The 20,059-nt window shown below is 44.5% G+C and overlaps 1 protein-coding gene across 20 annotated transcripts in view; it reads left to right on the top strand.

Moving 5' to 3' along the window:
• DST (dystonin) overlaps positions 1-20,059 on the top strand; it is a 405,299-nt gene that overhangs the window by 88,819 nt on the left and 296,421 nt on the right. For 14 of the 20 annotated variants that reach the window (XM_084754651.1, XM_084754634.1, XM_084754655.1 and 11 more), the window contains one exon: positions 9,619-9,826. In XM_084754651.1, coding sequence (XP_084610777.1) covers positions 9,619-9,826 — 208 coding nt within the window. Of the gene's footprint in view, positions 1-9,274; positions 9,442-9,618; positions 9,827-15,849; positions 16,127-20,059 lie in introns of those variants that run through there. The other 6 variants (XM_084754644.1, XM_084754646.1, XM_084754647.1 and 3 more) reach the window with 4 other exon arrangements.

Genomic DNA, 20,059 nt, shown 5'->3' on the forward strand with positions numbered 1-20,059 from the left:
TGAGGCTTTCCAGAGAAATAGAGCCAGTCAGACACATTGCGTGTGCATATGTGTGTGCATGCATGCGAGTGTGTGTGCATACATGAGTGCATGTGTGTGTGTGTGTGAATGTGTATGTGTGTGTGTGTGTGTGTGTGTGTGTGTGTGTGTGTGTGTACACAAGCATATCCTCAGACTTATTTATTTTAAGAAGTTAGCTCGGGATTGTGTGCATGGCAGATGTGAAATTTGTAGAGCAGGCTGACAGCCTAGAGATTCAGGTGAGACCGGGTTTAACAACTGTGAGCTCAGCTTCAGGTCATATCAAGCTAGACACATATTGGGCAGTTCTTAGGAAACTTCTGGAAGTCCTCTTTGCCATTGGTTGAGGCCCACAGCACTACGGAGAGCCATTTGCTTTCCTTGATGTCAGCTGATTTAAATGATACAAGAGCAATATCTATACTGATATTTTACAAAAAAACTGGGTACTGTGGTCTCGCCAGATCACAGGACCAGTTCAGTGGCGAGAACGGAGTGGGGCACATGTGACCAGCTTTTCATTCATTCCGTGCAGTGCTTGTATTTCTTCTGATAAAATTAATTTGGGGGGGGGTGCTGCCGCACATTTGGGGACTTTTTTCTTCATATAATATATTCTGATCACAGTTTCCCCGCCCCCAACTCCTCTCAGATCCTCTTCATCTTTCCGCTCTCAACTTTCATGTCGTCTTTTCTCTCTCCCTCTCTCTTTAGAAGACAGTCAAACAAACCAGAGTAAAAACAAAACAAAAACAACAAAGAAAAAGCACAAGAAACGCACACAGAAACAAAACCCATAAACATACAAAATTGAAAACCATAATATACAAGCAAAAGACCAGTAAGACAAAAACACGCACGCCCAGGCAAAGTACTATGAGACAAAAAGTCTACAGAAATACCTTTGGCTTTATTTTGTGATGGTCATCTCCTGCTGAGCGTGGGGTGCCTCTAAGTGTGGCCTGCATATCCAGAGACACGCCATCGCAGGAAACTATTTGTTCCTTTGCCAGAGGGCGACAGTTTCAGATAGTGTCGGAGTTAGGGATGGGAGCTCCGGCCACTTCTCTCAGCACTAGGACGCCATCTTGCTTGAACTTGTGCCTGTCTCTGTGAGTTCACATGTATATCTGCCCTGCTGTGTTTTGACACATTCTTTGCTTATGTTACTGTTAGAGGAAGTGTTTCGGCAGCTGGAAAAGCCCTTGATGAGGAGAGGAGGATAAAAATCAAATACAATATTCCAGGGTCAGGAGTGCAGCTGGGAAGGGGAGAAAAGGCCAGGGGATTGGAATTCAAACAGCTCCTCCATGCACATTGTGAGCAAGCCGGAGGGCCAAGGCTGCTAGCTGCAGCAGAGAACCCTAAGTGAGCAAGCAAGGCTGGGCTGTGGGCCCTATGAATGAAGGAGTGAATTTGCTTTGTAAGTACAATAGGGTCGTTTCTTCTAGTGCTTAGAGGCAGTAAGAGGTCAGAACGAATGTGGTTATTGTTAGTTTTGTGGCTGTGAGCCTAATAATACCATGGCTACAAGACTAATGATAACATAGCACACCTATTATGGCCCACATGATACAAATACACCTTTCTCATAAGAGAAAGGTGACAATGCATGCCAAAGTGTCAAGGAATGGGAGGGCACATTTGTCTTGAGGTTGTGCCTGACTCCCCTGCCCCCCCTCCCAGGACTGCCCCCATAGGGCCTTCAGGCTGCTTCTGTTATGATCTGACCCCTGTATCCTTTGGAAATGAGACTTTGTGCTCTGTACCACTCATTAGCCCTTTCTCTGAGCATCCTTTTTCTAGGATTTAAGAAGTTCCCCAGTGAGGCCGCACAGATGCTTCCCCAGCCACGGTGCTTTTGTGGTGTTTTGAAGGCTGGGGATCTGCTTTCATCTAGAGACATGTGCTTCTTTGTACAATTTCAGTTGTATCAGGTCAAGGTTACCAAAAAAATAAAAAATAAAAATAAAATAAATGTTTGTTGCTCTCTTGCAAGCTGACTTTGCTTCCTGCTCTTCTATATATTTTCTGTAGGGAGAACCAGAAAGGAAGGTGTCTAGAGGAATTTACAAGGGAAAGATGTAGGCTGGGCATGGTGGCGCACACCTTTAATCCCAGCACTCGGGAGGCAGTGGCAGGTGGATTGCTGTGAATTTGAGGCCAGCCTGGTCTACACTGTGAGTCCAGGACAGCCAAGGCTAAACAGAGAAACCCTGTCTCAAAAAAAAACAAAAACAAAACAAAACAAAAAAAACATTAAAAGGGGGCGGGGGAGGGAGGGAGGATGTATTGCAAAGACACGGAGAAATGTGAGGCATTTCTAGATGTAGGGGCTTTGAGTCAGCCATAGCTGTTTTGGCTGGTTCTCTCAGTTCTCTGACTGGCAAATCTCAAGGATTTAGAATGCACCTACCATGAATGCCCTGGTGGGGGTGGGTGGAGTGTGTTTGGATCGGCCCAGTGTTCAGCATCCTAGCTAGGTTGAGTTTTTCACTATACCAGCACAGAGGTATCGGGTCTCCATGTGCCCATCCGCGGTTACTAAGTCAAATATGGTTTAAAGTGGCAGAACCGTCTTCTCTTCATGCACATGTAGCAGTTCTTTCTTCTGAATGGGGAGTGGAGTTCTTGGGACCTAAAGTTTCAGGCTTTGTTTCGATGAAATAACAAAAGTGTGTGTGTGTGTGTGTGTGTGTGTGTGTGTGTGTGTGTGTGTGTGTGTGTGTGTGTTAACGACAAACCCCAAACCAAAAGCAAACAACTGAACAAACCAAAAAGCTATTCTAAAGTATTTTAGTTTGTGGTCCTGATATGTTTCTGTTTTGTGGGGCTATTTTTAGATATGTGCTTTTCTTTTTGGTAAATTATTTACAATGTTCTTCCAGTGAAAAGTCTATTTGTAGATACTTAACTACAAACTAGTCCTTGATGTCTGTATTTCCAACCCTCTGTGTTTGGAGGTAATTCTTGTTATGTAGCCCAGGATGCCATCAAACTGGAGATCTTCCTGCACCATCCTTCGGCTTAGCCTCATCCTTAGGCATTTCTGTGTTTCCGTTTGCTTGCTTGTGTTTTGAGACAGGTCTTCCTGTGAGGTCTGTGGGGTACTTTTTGTTTATGAAATGCCTTTTCTTAAGACCTTTATTTTGTGGTGCTAGGATGGAATAAATAATTTGAACTTGCAGCTCTCCTCCTGCCTTAGTGCCTCAGGTGCTGAGATCACAGGTCTATGGCTACAATGCTAACTTATTTCTATTTATTGAATGATTGAACTAAAGGGGAATTGCAGAGGTTGGTTTGTAGATTTTGAAAATTTGTTACTTTGGGGGCTGGAGAGATGGCTCAGAGGTTAAGAGCACTGACTGCTCTTCCAGAGTTCCTGAGTTCAATTCCCAGCACCCACATGGTGACTCACGACCATCTACAATGTGATCTAATGCCCTCTTCTGCAATGCAGGCAGAGCACTATATACATAATGAATAAATAAATCTTTTTTAAAAAAGTAACATTAAAAAAAAAGAAATTTTGTTACATTGATACTTAATATACTTCTTACTGTTAAATAGTAAAAATTTCATACTTTTGACCTCTTCAAAACTTAGTAGGCTGCTGTTGACCAGAAGCCACATGAAGGTCATGGGCAGCTGATGAACATAAAGTATATATGGTGTATGCATTATATATAGTAACATTTTACAAGAACTGAGAGAGATCATTTGTTACTGTGTTGGCAATCAGCTGGAGGGGCTAGCTGCTCACATGGAGATGGCAGGGAAATACTAGCACCCACCCCCCCTTCATCATGGTAACCTAAGTCTGAACTCTCAGACTTGAGCTCATTGCAGTAGCAATAGGCAGTGGCTGTGAAAGTGTCAGTGTAGTTTGTATTGCAATTATACTATGTCTCTATGTTTCTTTACCTTTCTCTCAAAATGGTGCCATGTATTGTCTATTTTTATACCCAAGTTTTGAGAGGTTAAAACTTTCTATAATAGATTTGTATGTATTCTATGCTAGAAAGTGATAAAAAGAGATGTGATCTTTTTATATTTTATGTGTACCTGTTTCATCATCTTTTCTTTGTAGAATTTTGCTGAAAGCAAGGGCTTTGTGTGTGGTGGGCAAATGTCCTACTGCTGAGCAATATCAATTTTTTTTTTACTGGTTCTAGGTTATTAATCTTTAAGCATTTCCAAATTGTCACAAATCTAAAACAAATGTGTGTAAAGGTACACTTGCTGAATTCAAACCTATGTTGTGCACTTTGATTGATTTTTGGATTGTTTTTCTCTACTGTGAATTCATACTCCTTTTTATGAACATTTCCATGATTTGGGTCCAACATCAAACCTAAAACAAACCCAATTCTTTCATGCCCTACAAATACAAATACATCTTTGAGGGTTTTGAGGAGGTTATGTTTTATCTAGTGCATGAATACAGTATTATCAAGAACATAGGCTTTGGGGGCTGGAGAGCTGATGGCTCAGAGGTTAAGAGCACTGGCTGTTCTTTGAATGGTCCAAAAGGTGTTCAATTCCCACCAACCACATGGTGGCTCACAACCATCTATAATGAGATCTGGTGCCCTCTTCTGGCCTACAGGCACTCACAAAGGCAGAATACTGTATAAATATTAAATAAATAAATATTCAAACACACACACACACACACACACACACACACACACACACACACACACACACACACACAGGCTTTGCCATTAAAAGGACCAAAGTAGAAGCCTTTGGCTTCACCTTGTACTGACAGAGCGGGTGTGGATAATTTGTTCAAATTCCCAAAACATCTCTTTCTGTTTTGGACTCTTGTTTCAGATGCTTGGCTACTGTGAGTGAAACATCCACTAAATGATGCGTCTGGCTGGAATGTGCTGGATAAACTGGAAGGAAGCACGTCTTAGTTCCAGCTAAGACAGTCTTGAATTTGAGACCATGCTTCCAATGGGAACTTGAGTTAATTTTGCAATCCCCTGCTCATAATACATACAAGCCAAGATATGGAATTGACCCAAGTTTTCACCAGTGAGTGGACAGGCAGATAAGCAGAGTGTAGCTCCTAGGAACAAGGTGTTACTTTTAAGCCTTTAAACAAAGGGAGCTTTGATACCTACTTGTGAAAAAGAGCAGGAGGAGATGGCAGCCACACCTGTGATCCCAGCATTTGAGAGTCTGAGGCAGGATGGACTACACAGCTAAGTCAAGGGCAGACTGAGCTAGTTAGTGAAACCCTGTCTAAACACACACACACACACACACACACACACACACACACACACACACACACACACACCACAAAGGTTGAGGATATAGCTCAGTGGTAGAACACTTGTCTTTTATGAGTTAGACTCTGGGTTAATTCCCTAATGCCCCCTGGCCCCTACACACAAAGCAACTTTACTACATATCTCCCCTTAATTCTTTGTTTGGAGCCCTTGTCTGAAAACTAGAGCAGTTCAACGAATACTTCTGTTATCCTACCATCAGATTGACTAGTTCTGTTTAATTCAATTAAAAAGAATTACAGACATTGAGTTTCTGTAGTCTGCATCTCCTAAGGATCAGTGTACCTTTTCTACAACTACCATATACCACTGTCACGTCCTAGAAAATGAACAGTCTTAATACATCTGAATAACCATCGTGACTCATGTTTAAAATTTCCCAGGTTTCTCTCCCTCCGCTCCTCCCTCCCTCTCTCTGTCTCTCTCTCCCTGTCTCTCTGTCGTCTCTCTCTCTTCTTCCCTCTTTCCCTACCTCCCACCCCGCCCCCCCCCTCTGTCTCTCACACACACACACACACAGGCACTCATGCACATCTATGCACATTTTTGGTAGCTTCTTTGTTTGCTTACACCCTGAGGAATATCTTGTCCTTTCTTTTTGGGAAATATGTTTTATACTACGGATTGTTTTGCAGAATCTAAGAAAGCCACCTTATATAATGAGGATTTGCGTGAATCTCTTATTTCTTAAGAAAATTAATGTGAAAGACACGTATCTAGCCATGTGGGTAGATGGCGAGTTGTATTCTTTACCCTATGAGACTCTGAGAATCCTTGTTGCCTTTAGAGAGTACCCAGTGCCAAGACGGTTTCCTGGCAGTTTCTCACAGACCAGACTATGTAGCTCTGGCCACACCCAGTTAGACAGTCCCACTGTCAGTATCGCAGCTTCTGTCCTGGGACTTCAATTAAAGTTATTGTTCATCTAAAAATGTCATTATCTATTTATCCTGGCATTAGGAGATGTCTGTTGTTTTGTGCCGCGTAGATGAAGTGGCTATCATAAAGGTTAGAGTGAAGCTCTTAGTATTCTCATTTGATTGTTAAGTCAGTTTAATAGCCAAGGTTGTGGAAGACTGGTGCGGGGTTGTTTGGTTTATCATTGCCTAGTGTTTTTATTTATTTTGGTTACAGAGCCTCAACAGGAGGACATTTATGAGACAAAGTGTCAGCTTGTCTTCACGGCCCAAATGACGCTTTCCCTTTCTGGTGATCCATTTCCTCCTGCTTTCCCTTGTTATCAGCGAGTGGTGATGACAGAGGGTGGTGTGAATTGGAGTCCTAACCCCGGGTCAGGAGGCCAGAGAATCCCATACATTTGCAAATGTGCTTTCTGCGTAATTGTTTATTGGTTTTGCTCCAGGAAGAGGCTTCAGTGGGCTCTGTTCACTTTTTAGTGGTGCCCCTAAGCCCCCAAATAGTTTCCATATCCGATATTTTCGCCGGGCATTTCCTTTTGGTGATTTCTTTTGTTTATTTGTTTGAATTTTAAAATTGTAAGAAACAAATGAAACGTGTTAATTTTTGTCTTTGCCCAGAGATAACCACTGTTTAATAGTAATATGTCTATTTAAACTAAACACAAGGGAGTATACATACGTGTGTCATTATATATGGATTATTCATCTTTGTTAAGTAGATCAACATTTTTGCTTAATTGCTGCAGAGTAGCCTATGGTATAGATATGGTATATTGAACTAATTGCCTTGGAATATTGAACTAATTGCCTATGGATGGACATTTGTGTTTTAATAGGAACCAGTCTTTAAGTAGTCAGTGAAATAAGAAATAGGGAACGCAGGCTTTTGCTACCTATCGGAGCTTTTCCTCTGTCCTACCATCTTAAACCCCTCCTCTAAGGTCTAGTGTTTGGGTCACAGAACTGTTTACTTTTCTCCAAACAAGTAAAACACATAGTGTTCTCATAGTATTCTCTCCAGCCCCAAATAGTGACATGATTTAGCAAGTCATTACAGACCAATAAGGAATATAATAATTTGTACGAGCTCTCCACTTTGAACTAGGTTTTAAATGGGCTTTAATTTTGTAGAGTGCATCTCCAGTTCCACAGGTGAGTTTTTTGTTTGTTTGGAAGATAGTGTAATACCGTAATTGTTAAAATGCTTGAATGCTGTAGACATGCAGGGACGCAACTGCTCATAAACATGTCTGATAATAAGTGCGTGTGGTCTGTGTGCTCCTGTCGTAAACTGTTGAAAGACATGGGTCTGATTATCTTTTCTGACTGTTCTCTCTTATCTGGTTGTCAGTGACATGGCCAGATTAGAGGCTCTGCCATTCAACACCCTTGGGCCCATGGTAGTAACTGTTCCCATCTGGCTGGGGGTGATTAATAGTGTTGGTGTCACAGCATAAATCACATTTTGTCCTTCAGTCAGCTGAGACTCTGGCCATTAAAAAAATTTACTCTGTAAAAATCAATAACCAGTGGTTTTTGGAAAGGAACAGTTACCGCTCCTCCCCTATCCCCCACCCCTACCTCAGTACAGATTTAAAAATTACTGGTCTCACTAAAATAGTGCAGAAATACAATCTCAAAGATAAAGGACGACCTTAAGTAAGAACAAGTAGGAAGCTATTTTGAGGAACACAAAGCAAACAAAGAAACCTAGTACCCCCTAAAAGTCCTTAAGAGTGTCGCCCTTCCCTCGGATTCTGAAAACAAACCCCAGATAAGATGAATTTTCAGAAAAGCTTGGAGAAATAAGTTGAGTTGATAACGGCTAAACGCCACACAGTCCACAGTCTGTGGACTGTAGCTAAATTATAGAAAGTCAAGTTTCTTCATTTACTTTCTCTGAGTTTGTTCAGTGTGTCATTACTGCTAGGGAGGTGAACACAATTTAAATAAATCTTAATATACCTCATTTTGTAGAGATATATGAACGTTTTACAGTAGTAGCTTTGAACCATGAACAGCTGTGGGTTTTGAATGGATAGTGGCAAAGTCAGTGATCCGGTTGTAGCTTCACGAGCCCCCGTGTGAGTGTTGCTCCCACAGTTTTTCAAGATAGGGTTTCTCTGTGTAGCTTTGACTGTCCTGGACTTGCTTTGTAGACCAGGCTGGCCTGGAACTCACAGAGATCCACCTGCCTCTGCTTCCAGAGTGCTGGGATTAAAGGCGTGCGCCACCACCGCCCAACTTGGAGTTACAGTTTTAAGTGCCATGTGGGTGCTGGGATTTGAACCTGCATCCTTTGGAAGGGCAGTCAGTGCTCTTAACCGCTGAGCAGTTGTCTCTCCAGCCACACACTCTTCGGAATTTTTAATCCAGCCCATAGCACAGATATTTTGCATCATTTCCTCTTCAGACACGATCCAATAAAAATGAAGAAACAACACCATGTGCCTTTTATGAAAAATATGAGCCTGGGGAGACTGAGATCTTGCTGAATCCGGGAGGAAAAACCTTCTGGCAGAGTGTTTTTGGTAGAAGTCTGTGTTTCTCGTCTTACTGTGTGGTGACTGCAGCTGAGAAGAACTTGGCTTCCTGTCCCCGCACTGTGTCCTTCTCATTTACATTATTGGCAGTCGTTCCCTGCTGGAAGTTTAAATTATCTCAAGAACTCCAAACTGAGTTCAGATGTTTGTTTATTGGCGTTGCCTTCGGCTTTTGAAAACAGGCTTTTGTGTTCTCCCAGTCTTAAGAGAGGGCTCTTCTGAGAATCAGCCCTCCCTCCCTCCTCGCCCTTTTCTGGGAACCTGCTTCAGTCTCATGCAGAAAATTAAATAAAGAGGACATAGGGCAGAAAACTGCTTGAAAGGAGGCTCCCGTGGCCTGGCGGCTTGAAACGGGAAGGAGGTGGGACCCAGCATCCTGCGTTTGTGCTTTGTTTTTGAAACTTAAAGTTAGTTGTGTTAATGAATTAACCAGAAGGCTAGTAATGGAAAATGTTTCTCCTGTCCTGGTGGGGGAGCCAGATACTATAGATTTGTCACAGGAAGGCTGTTGATTCTGGCTTCATTGTTGGCCCAGTCATTTGTTGAGCTGGTAGCTGGAGCGCAGGCCACACACTTCTTCCTTCTGGTCTTCATGTATTGGAACTACTTGCTTATTGTTTCTATTGGAGCAGACTTGGCCGAGAAAATATGGTGAGCCCTGGGGTCCGTTTTATTTTTATTTGTGTGTGGGTTCTCCGGGGACAGTGCTGTTTGGGGGTTGGGGAGGAGGGGGCAGAGTGATCGTAATCGATGATGATCGCTGGTTGAAGCGATGCTTCGTTTGTGAGCGTTCTGTCGCTAATGCTTTTCCTGTGTCATCCTCCTCAGAGCTCCGGGAACGCGTCCTACCGCTGTTCCATGTCCTCCTCTGCGGATTTTTCTGATGAGGATGATTTCAGCCAGAAATCTGGCTCAGCATCTCCAGCTCCGGGAGACACCTTACCCTGGAATTTGCCTAAACATGAGAGGTCCAAAAGAAAGATTCAAGGGGGCTCGGTGCTGGACCCGGCTGAGAGGGCTGTGCTTCGGATAGCAGGTAAGTGGGGGAGGGGATGGAGTGGGGACCAGGGTAGCAGAAATTCGCCCATCCGTTCCCTGGTGCTGTATCTGCGAGCTGATGCGCTGGATAGAAATTTGTCTCAGGTGGGGGAGGAAATGACCGTGTTTACTTCATGGAGCGCTTTGCCTGCCTGCGCCGGGTGACTAAGCTGTTTGGCTCTGCTCTCTGGTTGGATGAATCGATAGATTATCAAAGCAAGCAAATATTTACTGGTATCTGTGTTAAACTTTGCTGCGGATGCACACTAACCATTGAGACAACCCCGGAGTACCAGTTCCAGTGACTTCCTGGAGTATTTTGCTGTAAGCTGTAGGAGAACAGCCTGCACTTTCTTTTTCTTTTTGCCCAAGGGCACTGAGCTACGCAGGTCCATGGTACCTAGGATGTAGGACATAATCCAGCAATGTGGATGCCCTTCTTTTTTTTTTTTTTTGTAGCTTTTCTGTGAGCATCATGAGGCCATAGGTGCTTTGTGTCTGTAGTGTTTGTGAGGGCCCATCATGGTCACTTGATTAATTAATGCGTGGAGATGCCAGTGTGTGTGTCCTGTGCAGGGTGTTCCCTTGCCTTGGCCATACAACCTGAAGCAGAAGGGATAGTTCGTTTCACCTACTTGTAAACTGAGAACACCAGGGAGAGCAGCTTTCAGGCCCTGATGTTCCCGTGGGGCTTGTGCATACATAGAGTAACGCAAGAGACCGGCTTCCCGGCCGGATAGTTCTGCATTTTAACATTTTCCCCCTTCTTGGAAATGGTACTAGGGCAGGATGGCCCGGGTATGTCTCTGGAGATTCACTCGGAAAGGCCAAAGGCCACATGTTCGGGCCTCCTTCCCTCTGCCCTGCCTCCCCTCCCCCCTTGTGACTGGGCAGGAGAAAGGAGCTGTGCTCTCACCAGTTTCTCTTGCTTTTGCTTCCCAGGTAATGCAAAAACTGGGGTTTTGTCTCCCTGGGGGCTGTGGCCATCCCAGATTCAAGGCATCCCGGCAGCCTAGGGGGAGTCTCCGCAGGGTCCCTGCAGCGGGAGTTTTTGAGTATAAGAAAAACAAACAGCCTAGCCAGTAGCTCTGTAGTCCCTGGTTTCTGGGGCAACAGCCTTGAGCTTCTTTTGGCTTCTGTTGTGAGATGCCGGCTGGTCTCACCCAGCCTTTGAGGAGGAGGGGTGGGGCAGGAAGGGGAAGAGGAGGGAGGATGGAAATTGGGGGCCAAGTGAGAGTGAGGTGGTTTGGGCCTTGGCTCCTCTTATTACCCTGCCTTCAGTGAGTGTTTCGTCATCACGCAGTCCTGCTTCTGTCTTGTTGAAAGCCCCCTGCATCTCTAGCACTCAAGGGAGAGGAGGGACACTACCAGACCCAGACTTTGGGCTCTACAAAAGGAGAACATAGGTGAAGGGAGTATGTATGCAAGCTGTTGCGGACTATGGCAAGCCTACAGCGTCAAAACAGGATGCCTATTCTCTGTAGCTCTGTTGGCTTGGTTTTTGTGTTTTTTGAGATAGGGGCTCACTAAGCTGGCCTGGGACTGTTTTTTTTTTTTAAACTTTTATTGAATGTCTATGATTTACACGTCATGCACCAAAATCCCTCACCTCCCCCCCCCCAGTAAAATAAAACAAACAGACAAACAAAATATATTGTCACAGAAGCTGTAGTGTATTATACAGTATATAGCCAGTCGGCCCTGCCCTGATGATACAGGAGCAGGAGAGCGGGCCCTGCCCTGAGGACATGGCCTGGGATTCTTTATGTCCATGAGGCTGGCCTCAAACTCAGAGATCTGCCAGCTTCTGCATCTTGAATGCTGGGTCAAAGTCATTCTCCTCCGCACCTGGCACTGTGCAGTTTTTGCGGGAGGTGGATATTTTGTTTGAGCTCATGAGGTAGAAGCAGGGTACATGTTTGTCAGTGGTAATGTGATTACATGAACTGTGGAACATTTTACCAGGTACATGTCTTGGGAGTTGCTATTAGCCATCAGCGAGCATTGTAGAAGGTGAGGGCGAGGAGGGACTAGGGACAGTATGTTACAGAGAGGAATGTAGATCTGACAGCAGAGGCCACATGCTGTTCGTTATAAAGTGCCCACTGAGTTTGAGATGGGTGACTGAGACCACAAAGCTTCTGCTTTTAAAAATCACATAATTTCTTCAAAAATAGAGCATGGCCGCCAAATTAACAATGTACTGAACAGAAGTGTAGAGGCACATTACTGCTTTTTAAAGTATTGGTGAATTATATGCTTGTTATACAGATCATAAATGATAATCCCACATGGAAGACAAGAGTTGGAGGTCGGTCCATGGTCCACAAGCGTCATTTTAATCCCTGTGTGACTGAATTAGGAGATTCGGGTATGCTGTATATCAGACTGGCCTCAGTTTACCCAGCGTGATTCTATCCACGGGGACCCTGGTGGCGAGGATAGTTTGAAAAACGCAGCACTAAAACTTCAGCTTTTAATTTTAAAACACATTTTACACTCTTGAAGCTCAATCTCTTCCTTGAAATTAATCCCTTGCGAAAGACGGAGTGCTGCTCAGGAATGGTGAGAAGTTTGTGGCGCTCAGTTTTAGTAGTAAAAGAGCTTAATAGATTTCTTGAGACCATTAAAGCAGAGCTGTTTGTGAAACCCGCCCCCCCCACCTCCACCCCCACCACCCGCCCCAGTCAAAAAGCCACGAGGACCGTGGGATAATTTCATTCATCTGTAGTTAACACCCGCTTATTGAACTTCTGCAGTAAAACATAGAAAATAGTTCTGCCTTTAAAAAAATCATAGCTCACGTGACAGATAAATGTGTTGCCGGACAGTTGCCACATGCTTTGAGAGATTAGCTGCACCGGGTGGAAGCACCTAATATTAAAACAGTCCAGAGGAGTCTAATTAACGTGGGGGAGAGGGAGGTGTGGGAGGCTCCTGAAAGGCTTTTGAGAGGAAGTACCACTTGAGCTGAGATTAAAAGAGCTTGGCAGAATTAGGATGACCGGCAAGGCCACTTCAAAGGGATGGGACTTGTTTAAATGTGATCTGCAAGTAGGGTGCGTAGCTAAGCATAGGGACTGGAAAGGGAAAATGGTACAGACTACCCTGGTGCTGGCCTGCAATATTGAGCCCCTGAGGCTACGCCCACTGTTCAGAGCGGAGCATCTCCAACAGGCTTCAAGACAGTGCAGTAATGTAGTCAGGTTTGTGTTTTTAAGTCAGCGGAGATGGTGATGTGTTTCGGACACTTTATGTATCTACAGATAGCACTTGCCTTGGTCACCCGAGGTCTTGATTTGATGCCCATCACTAGGGGGATAAAAGACACTTTGATGTTCACTGTATCTTTCTTATATTAAAATCTGCATTTACAGGATACTCAGTTTCTCTTAGGGTCACTGTGAGATTGGGTAGTATGTGAGGAGAGGGGCTTTGCAATGCTTCCTGTGTATCTTACATGTGAATAATACAGACCTGCTGCCCTTAGCTGTAGGGTATCATCGGATGGGTTCTCTGTCGTGAAATTACCTGTAAATGCACATAGCTTTTCAGTGACACTGTTGTTTTAAAAGGAGAATTTTTAAAGCGAGCTTTGGCTGATTGAAGGATCCGGTTCTGAATGTGTAAGTTTGGTTTGATTTCCTCCTCTGCTACTGTCAAAGTTTGTTGTTGCTTTTTTTTTTTTTCCCAAGACAGGGTTTCTCTGTGCAGTTCTGGCTATTCTAGACTTGCTCTGTAGACCAGGCTGGCCTCGAACTCACAGAGATCCACCTGCCTCTGCCTCCCGAGTGCTGGGATTAAAGGCGTGCACCACCACGCCCTGCATGTTCTTGCTGTTCTATGAGACAGATTCTCATTCAGAAAAAATCGTCTGTCAGTGTGTCGAGGCTGACTGCAGAGGCGGATCCTCTTGCTTCATCTCTCCAAAGCCAGGATTATAGATGCGTGCCACCATTGACCGTCTCTACTGTGTTCAATTACTGAACTTTTCTTAGTTTCAGCTTCTTAATCTAAGGGTCATGACTGTGGTGAAATTTAGGATAGAGATGTGAAAGATAGAGATGGAGAGTGTAAATGTTTTGAGAATTCCATGCTACGTGGGAAATGCTCTATAAATAAGTGATAGCTCTGTGCATAACCAGGCATCTTCTGAGCAGGTACAGATGCATTGCCCGAGGCCTACATGCACCCCATATAATAGGAGCTGTGATTTTCTCAGTTCATAAATTCCCTCAGTGAGTAGAAGCACCCCAAGGCCATCAGCTAGCATCTGGATTCAGGTGGTCTTGACTCCAAAGCCAAGATCTTTGTTGCTAGGCTGTTTCTGCTTCCCCGTGAATTATACTGTTAGCAGCAGCATATCCACCTGCTGTAATGGTTCCAAGAATGCTTGGGGCAAAGGTTAGACCCCAGATACTGCTTCTGCTCGTTTTCACTGGCTCTGTAAGTGGACAGTTTAAAGAACACTAAAATACATGCTGACTGTGCTCGTAAAACTGGATGCTACTAGGTGTGAGTTTCTGATGAAGGCTCAGGCTTTTCCTTCTGTGACTGTACTGTGTATTCAGAGAGACCCGTGTCTGTGTGAGTGTGGAGTGTAAATGCGAACTCGTTGCTAAAACCTTCCAGAAGGTTTTTCCAAGGTTACTTCATAAGCCTTGTGCACACGAACGGTATACTGAGTTTTATTTATTTGCAGGGATCAGACTCAGATCACAGGCCAGTGATCAGGCTAGAGAAGAGAGACGGGAAATAAAAGCAGCCTCTGATTCCAACAGAAGTCATTTTTCAAGCATGTTTCATCCTCATACAGAGTTACTAGAAAGTGGTTCCAATTCCACAACATTAAACACCAACAAAGAAAGACAGAGTCAAGGGGGAGAGGCCAGTATATGCTGGAGATAGGGGATGGAAGCTTTCGAGAGAAATGTCAAGTGTGGAGATGGCCATCCCTTTAGTGGGCTTTCTAAGCATCAAAATGATGGTAGGCAACATTTCAAAACCCATTGGCACTCAGAACTTCATTTAGGGGGCTGGAGAGATGGCTTAGAGGTTAAGAGCACTGGCTGCTCTTCCAGAGGATCGGGGTTCAATGCCCAGCACCCACAAGGCAGCTCACACCCATCTCTAACTCTACTTCCAGGTGATTTGACACCCTCACACAGACATATAGGACACACACACACACACACACACACACACACACACACACAAATTCATTTAGGTCCTGTTACCATCCCCTTTTTTCCCCCATGAAGAGAATCAGTTACTTGCTGTTAGGCCACAGTAAGTATCCAGGATCCCATCTACAGCCCCTGGACTGCAGTGTTCTGGTAAACATCCATTTACACGCCTGAGTACCCATTGGCTCATTTTGAGGTCCTTTAAGGTTACTTATTTTAGCATATGACATATCAAATGTAAGAGAACCTTGTTCATTTTGTTCAATGGATACTGGTGCTATGTGCAATGAATAAGAGGAGGAAGCAGGGAGGTGACAGTAACCTGGCTGTGGCAGATAAGGGGAATAAGAGTCCCTCCTAGAGCAGCAGCACATGCGCCTGCAGGCTCTGGGGGGCAGAAGGGAGGGGCGGCTGACTGGTCCTCTGCAGCCCTGACCCTGGCGGCGCTGTCAGGCCTTGATGCTGGCTGCCACCTCCAGAGGCAGCCAGGTCCTGGCGTCCCTTGGACGCGGGGTCCATCCCCTCCGAGCTCTGGTCCTTTGATGCTCTAAGATGGGCTGGGGAAAGTACTTCCAACATGGTTCACGACTCTTCCTTTCCCAGAGGAGTGCCTCCCGCCCTTTCAGTAGGGACAAGACCCGGGGCTTTGTTTCCCAGCACCTGTTGTGGGTCCCAAATAGAAACTGCATTGGGACCAGCGGCGGGCGGTGGGCGGGCCGGAGGGCGGTGCCGGAGCCGTGCGCTGCCGCTCCTCCTCCCGGGCGGGCGTCTCTGGCGCAGCCTGGAGATGCCGCAGAAGCGCGGCGCATCCCGGCGGGGCAGCGCCGTCCTCTGCAGCGCCGTGGCCCGGGGCGCAGGGTCAGGAGGCTGCCCGCCCCGAGCCACCGCCCGCTGCCCCACCAAGCCTTCCCTGGGGGCGCCGCCCCGGGATTGCCGCCGCGCTGTCTCTCCAGCCCCGGGTTGCTGACGCCTCCTCTCAGGTCCCAGGCCCAAGGGCGCGGCCAGCCCCTCGGACCCCGGCATGGCGGGGTACCTGTCCCCGGCCGCTTACCTGTACGTGGAGGAGCAGGAGTACCTCCAGGCCTATGAGGATGTCCTGGAGAGGTACAAAGGTACGAGGTCCCTGTGCTGCTCTGCGCGGTGGGGCAGGGCCCATGGGAACCGCTACCTTTCCCAAATCAGAGCCACCCCCGCGTGGGCACAAGTAAACAGTAGCCGGAACCAACCCTGGGGACTGCCAGGTGCTCTGATGGAATCCTTTATCCCAGAGCAGGGCTGGGTGGGTGAGGGTTCGGAGACGCCCTATGGTAGGCGGTGGAATGGGGGGCGGGGGAGGTCTGTTTCCAAGAAGCACTTTGCGTTTTCTTTTCCCTTTGTAGAAGCTCTTAAGCACCGAGCATAGCCATTATTCTTCCTGGGAGGGCTAGATGCCATTATTTCTCTGTGAGATTTCCAAGCCTGGTTGCTCCTGCCTGGCATAGGTTTGGGCAACCTATAAAAGGTTCTGGTATTACATTATTTTTCTCGAAAAAAATTTGTACTTATTTGAAAAAAGTTTCTCGCCTGTGGTTATATTCCAACTCTGATGCAGTCTAAAATTATTTCATATCATGATAAAAGGAAGACTTTAGTGAGAGAGTTGGCTGTACATTTAAATGTAACGAAGTCTATTCTGAGATGCTTTTCTGCCGAACGTTCAGGTGCAGGAAATTTCACGTCAACTTGATTATCGCGGATGTCTAAGTATTAAGATTACTTTAAAGTTAAATGCATTAGCTAAAATAGAAGTTGCGCTTCTCCATGTTGAGTCCTTAGGTCTATTGAAATGTATTTAAGTATGGATAGACTGGTGTTATTGCGACTTGAGATATTTGTGACTTCACATATTTGTGAAGATGGCTCTCAGATATGTGTAAAATATTAATAGTGAATAGTGCTGTTTCATATGATGAACCCAAGTGCATCTTTTTAATGTTCTCTTTGGGTTTAGTAACACAATTTCTGCAAATGAAATAAAATGCATACAGTTTTGTTACTAATATGAATCCAAAACTGAATGACCAAAAATTCAAGCTCCCTAAAGCTCAGTCTTCCTACAATTATGTTTTACCCCTTTCTAGAATGTGTTCAATGACTGGGATCCTTAGATTCTTTCATATCAGTTTGTAAACACAACTGGAATTCCTTTGTGCCAGAGCTCTTTTGTTGATAATACTACTATGAGCAAGTAGGTGGTATTTTAAGCTATCTTGTGTCTTGACATTTGCTTGTATATGTAATGCTCTGAGGTTTACTTCTGTTTCTATTTAAAACGGCCCTCTTACTCAGTTGCCTATAGAAAGTTAAAAATGACTAATACTGCAGAATAGGCCTGTAAGTGCTATAATTTGAGAAAAAAATCAGAAACATCTATAATGTATATGTCTTATATTTGGGAAAAATATAGCCTTTAATTTTGGGGAGGGGCAGTTTGGTCAAATTTAACATCAGTGATAGATGGGCCATTTCAGGTGACAGAAAAAAGAAATAACCAGAATGGTGATTTTGGCCAGTCTTGAGGAAACAGGCCTTGTTTAAAAGCTTGTCTTATTTGTCTTAGTAAGTAGCAGACAAATATATGTGACTACTGTACATCTCAAATTTCTTCATTTTGATGCTATTTTTACTGCTAGTAATATATGCAGACTGCAATTTCTTAAGACATTTTGCCCAAGATTTCACAGAAAAAAAAAACCAACAAAAACCGAGGGGATATTTCCCCTGTTCTTTGTGGTTTTGAAATGCTTAGGTCAGCAAATTACGTTTAACTGTACAGATGTTCTGGCTTTCAGTTAGTCTTGGAGAGGAAAAAAAGATTATTGGCCAGTGTATTCCAAGAAAAGCCAGAGACCTGGAGAGCCCATTGTTTCCTGAGGTGTGTGGAAGCCAGTTTTGATTTCCCATCAGTGACCAACACGATGACTTCACTACAGTACTTATTATTCCAGTGGCTGACTATAGGGGCTGATCTAATTAGAAAGGAATTGTCTGCTTTGAATAGGGAGTGCCAGTTTGCAAAACTTTCCAAGTTCAGTTTTCTGAAATAATGCATTGTCCAACACATTTTATGTTCCAGTTTGAAGAGAGGTTGTTCTGGTTTTTATTTCTAGTCCTCGGTTACAGAACGCGTTTGCAGTGTGACTGGGTAGCCAAGTATATGCCCAGCTGTTGAGCAGTGTAAATGGTAGAGTCAGCTGGACCAGATACAAAATGAGCCTGTTGCCAAAATATAGAATTCCAATAATCTATAGTGTTAGGAGTTAGGAGAGTTAGGTTTGGAGGTTGGGAGCGGTGTTTGGCACAATCCTCAGGTGGCCTTGGAAGGTCTTCACACTGGGCCCACCAGAGACAAGAGGTAGTGGTGAGCAAGCCGTGGTTTTCATGGTATGCTCTATTCTTGTGTGTGTGGCTTTGGTCCTTTAAGTCGGAGTAAAAATAGGCAACTGTTTACTGAACTGGAATAACCCAGGGCTTTATTTCCTACAGAGAAGGGCGCAGAGCTCCGGATCATGTTCTCATCTAGTTATTTGTAAAATAGATTCATAGTCAAAACATTCCAGCTCAGAATATTTCTGAACTTAAACATTTAGTTATTTTAACAAATCAGAGTGAATAAAGGCATTTAAAAAACATAATCCTTTAATATTGTTTATGTTAGGCATTGCCCATGTTAGTACCTTTCTATCTATAGTAAATTATTCAATATAGCCCTTGTGTGGTACAAAATATTTTTAGCATCTTAGTATATAAGATAGGATCTCATCTTCTCAAGTGCAGTGAAACTAACTGGTATACTGTGTTATGTGAATACTTAGCTGCCGCATTAATCTGTGAAGTGCTGCTGTTTGAGTTGTCATCGATCATGTTTTCCCAACACAGACACTTTTATATGATGCTAAGTGTGAAAATAGTTCATGTGAATCGTTATACTTTATTCTGTGTATTTTTCAATTGTGGTGTGTGTGTGTGTGTGTGTGTGTGTGTGTGTGTCTGTGTGTGTGTGTGTTTGACAGGTGTGAGGTCAGAGAATGACTTTGGGGAGGAGCCAGCTCTTTCTTCCACTCTGTTGAGGCAAGCTCGCTTTGTGCAGCCGACTCCAGTCTAGGTGGCCAACTAGATTTCTGGTCCTCCTCTCAGCTCTGCCTACCATCGTGCCATAGGAAGGAGCACTGGGTCACAGATGTGTAATCACTGGATCACAGATGTGCAATCACTGGATGGTATGGCATCTGGCTTTTTATTTATTTGTATTGTTGGTTTTTGAGACTTCGTACAATGTGTTTTTATTACACTCTTTCTCACCCGCACCCCCCCAGCTTACCCCCAGATCTGGCTTTTTATGTGGGTTCTGGGATCAAACCCAGGTTGTCAGGCTTGTGCAGCTGAGCCATCTTGCCAGTCCCTGCTCTGTATACTTTAGGATTAATTTGAAAATGTTGAAAAATCTTGGTCTCACACAATGCTGATTCTTCCAGTGTCTGGAATGTATTAGTTGTCCTGCACAACTGTAGTGGCAACACTATTCTCTGTGAAAGTTGGTTATTACCACAGCAGTGCAAAGAAACCTTTTATTTATGTGTTTGTTTGTTTTGTTTTTGTTTTTGTTTTTTTGAGACAGGGTTTCTCTGTGGCCTTGATTGTCCTGGAACTCGCTCTGTAGACCAGGCTGGCCTTGAACTTAGAGAGCTCTCCCTGTGTCTGCTTCCCAAGTGCTGGGATTAAAGGTGTGCGCTACCACTGCCCAGCAGAAAACCTTTTATTATTTGGACCCCAGGTGAAGTTTTCTCTCTTCCACAGGCATTTGTATAAGTACTGTGTCCATGGTGACAGAAGGAAGCAAGAGTACAGTAGTTTTCATTGTCAGTTTAGCCTCGCTATCTTAGGGGGACATGTAATTGATTGGTAAATGCTCCCCTTTTCTGGAGACCAGGTCTGGTACTCCAGCAGGGTGAATTTTAGGGCAAATGTGTGGGAATGGTCTCTGCTGTGTGCAGTACCCTCTGTGA

Source organism: Acomys minous (assembly GCF_964271855.1).
Source record: "Acomys minous genome assembly, chromosome: 13".
Taxonomy (NCBI): domain Eukaryota; kingdom Metazoa; phylum Chordata; class Mammalia; order Rodentia; family Muridae; genus Acomys; species Acomys minous.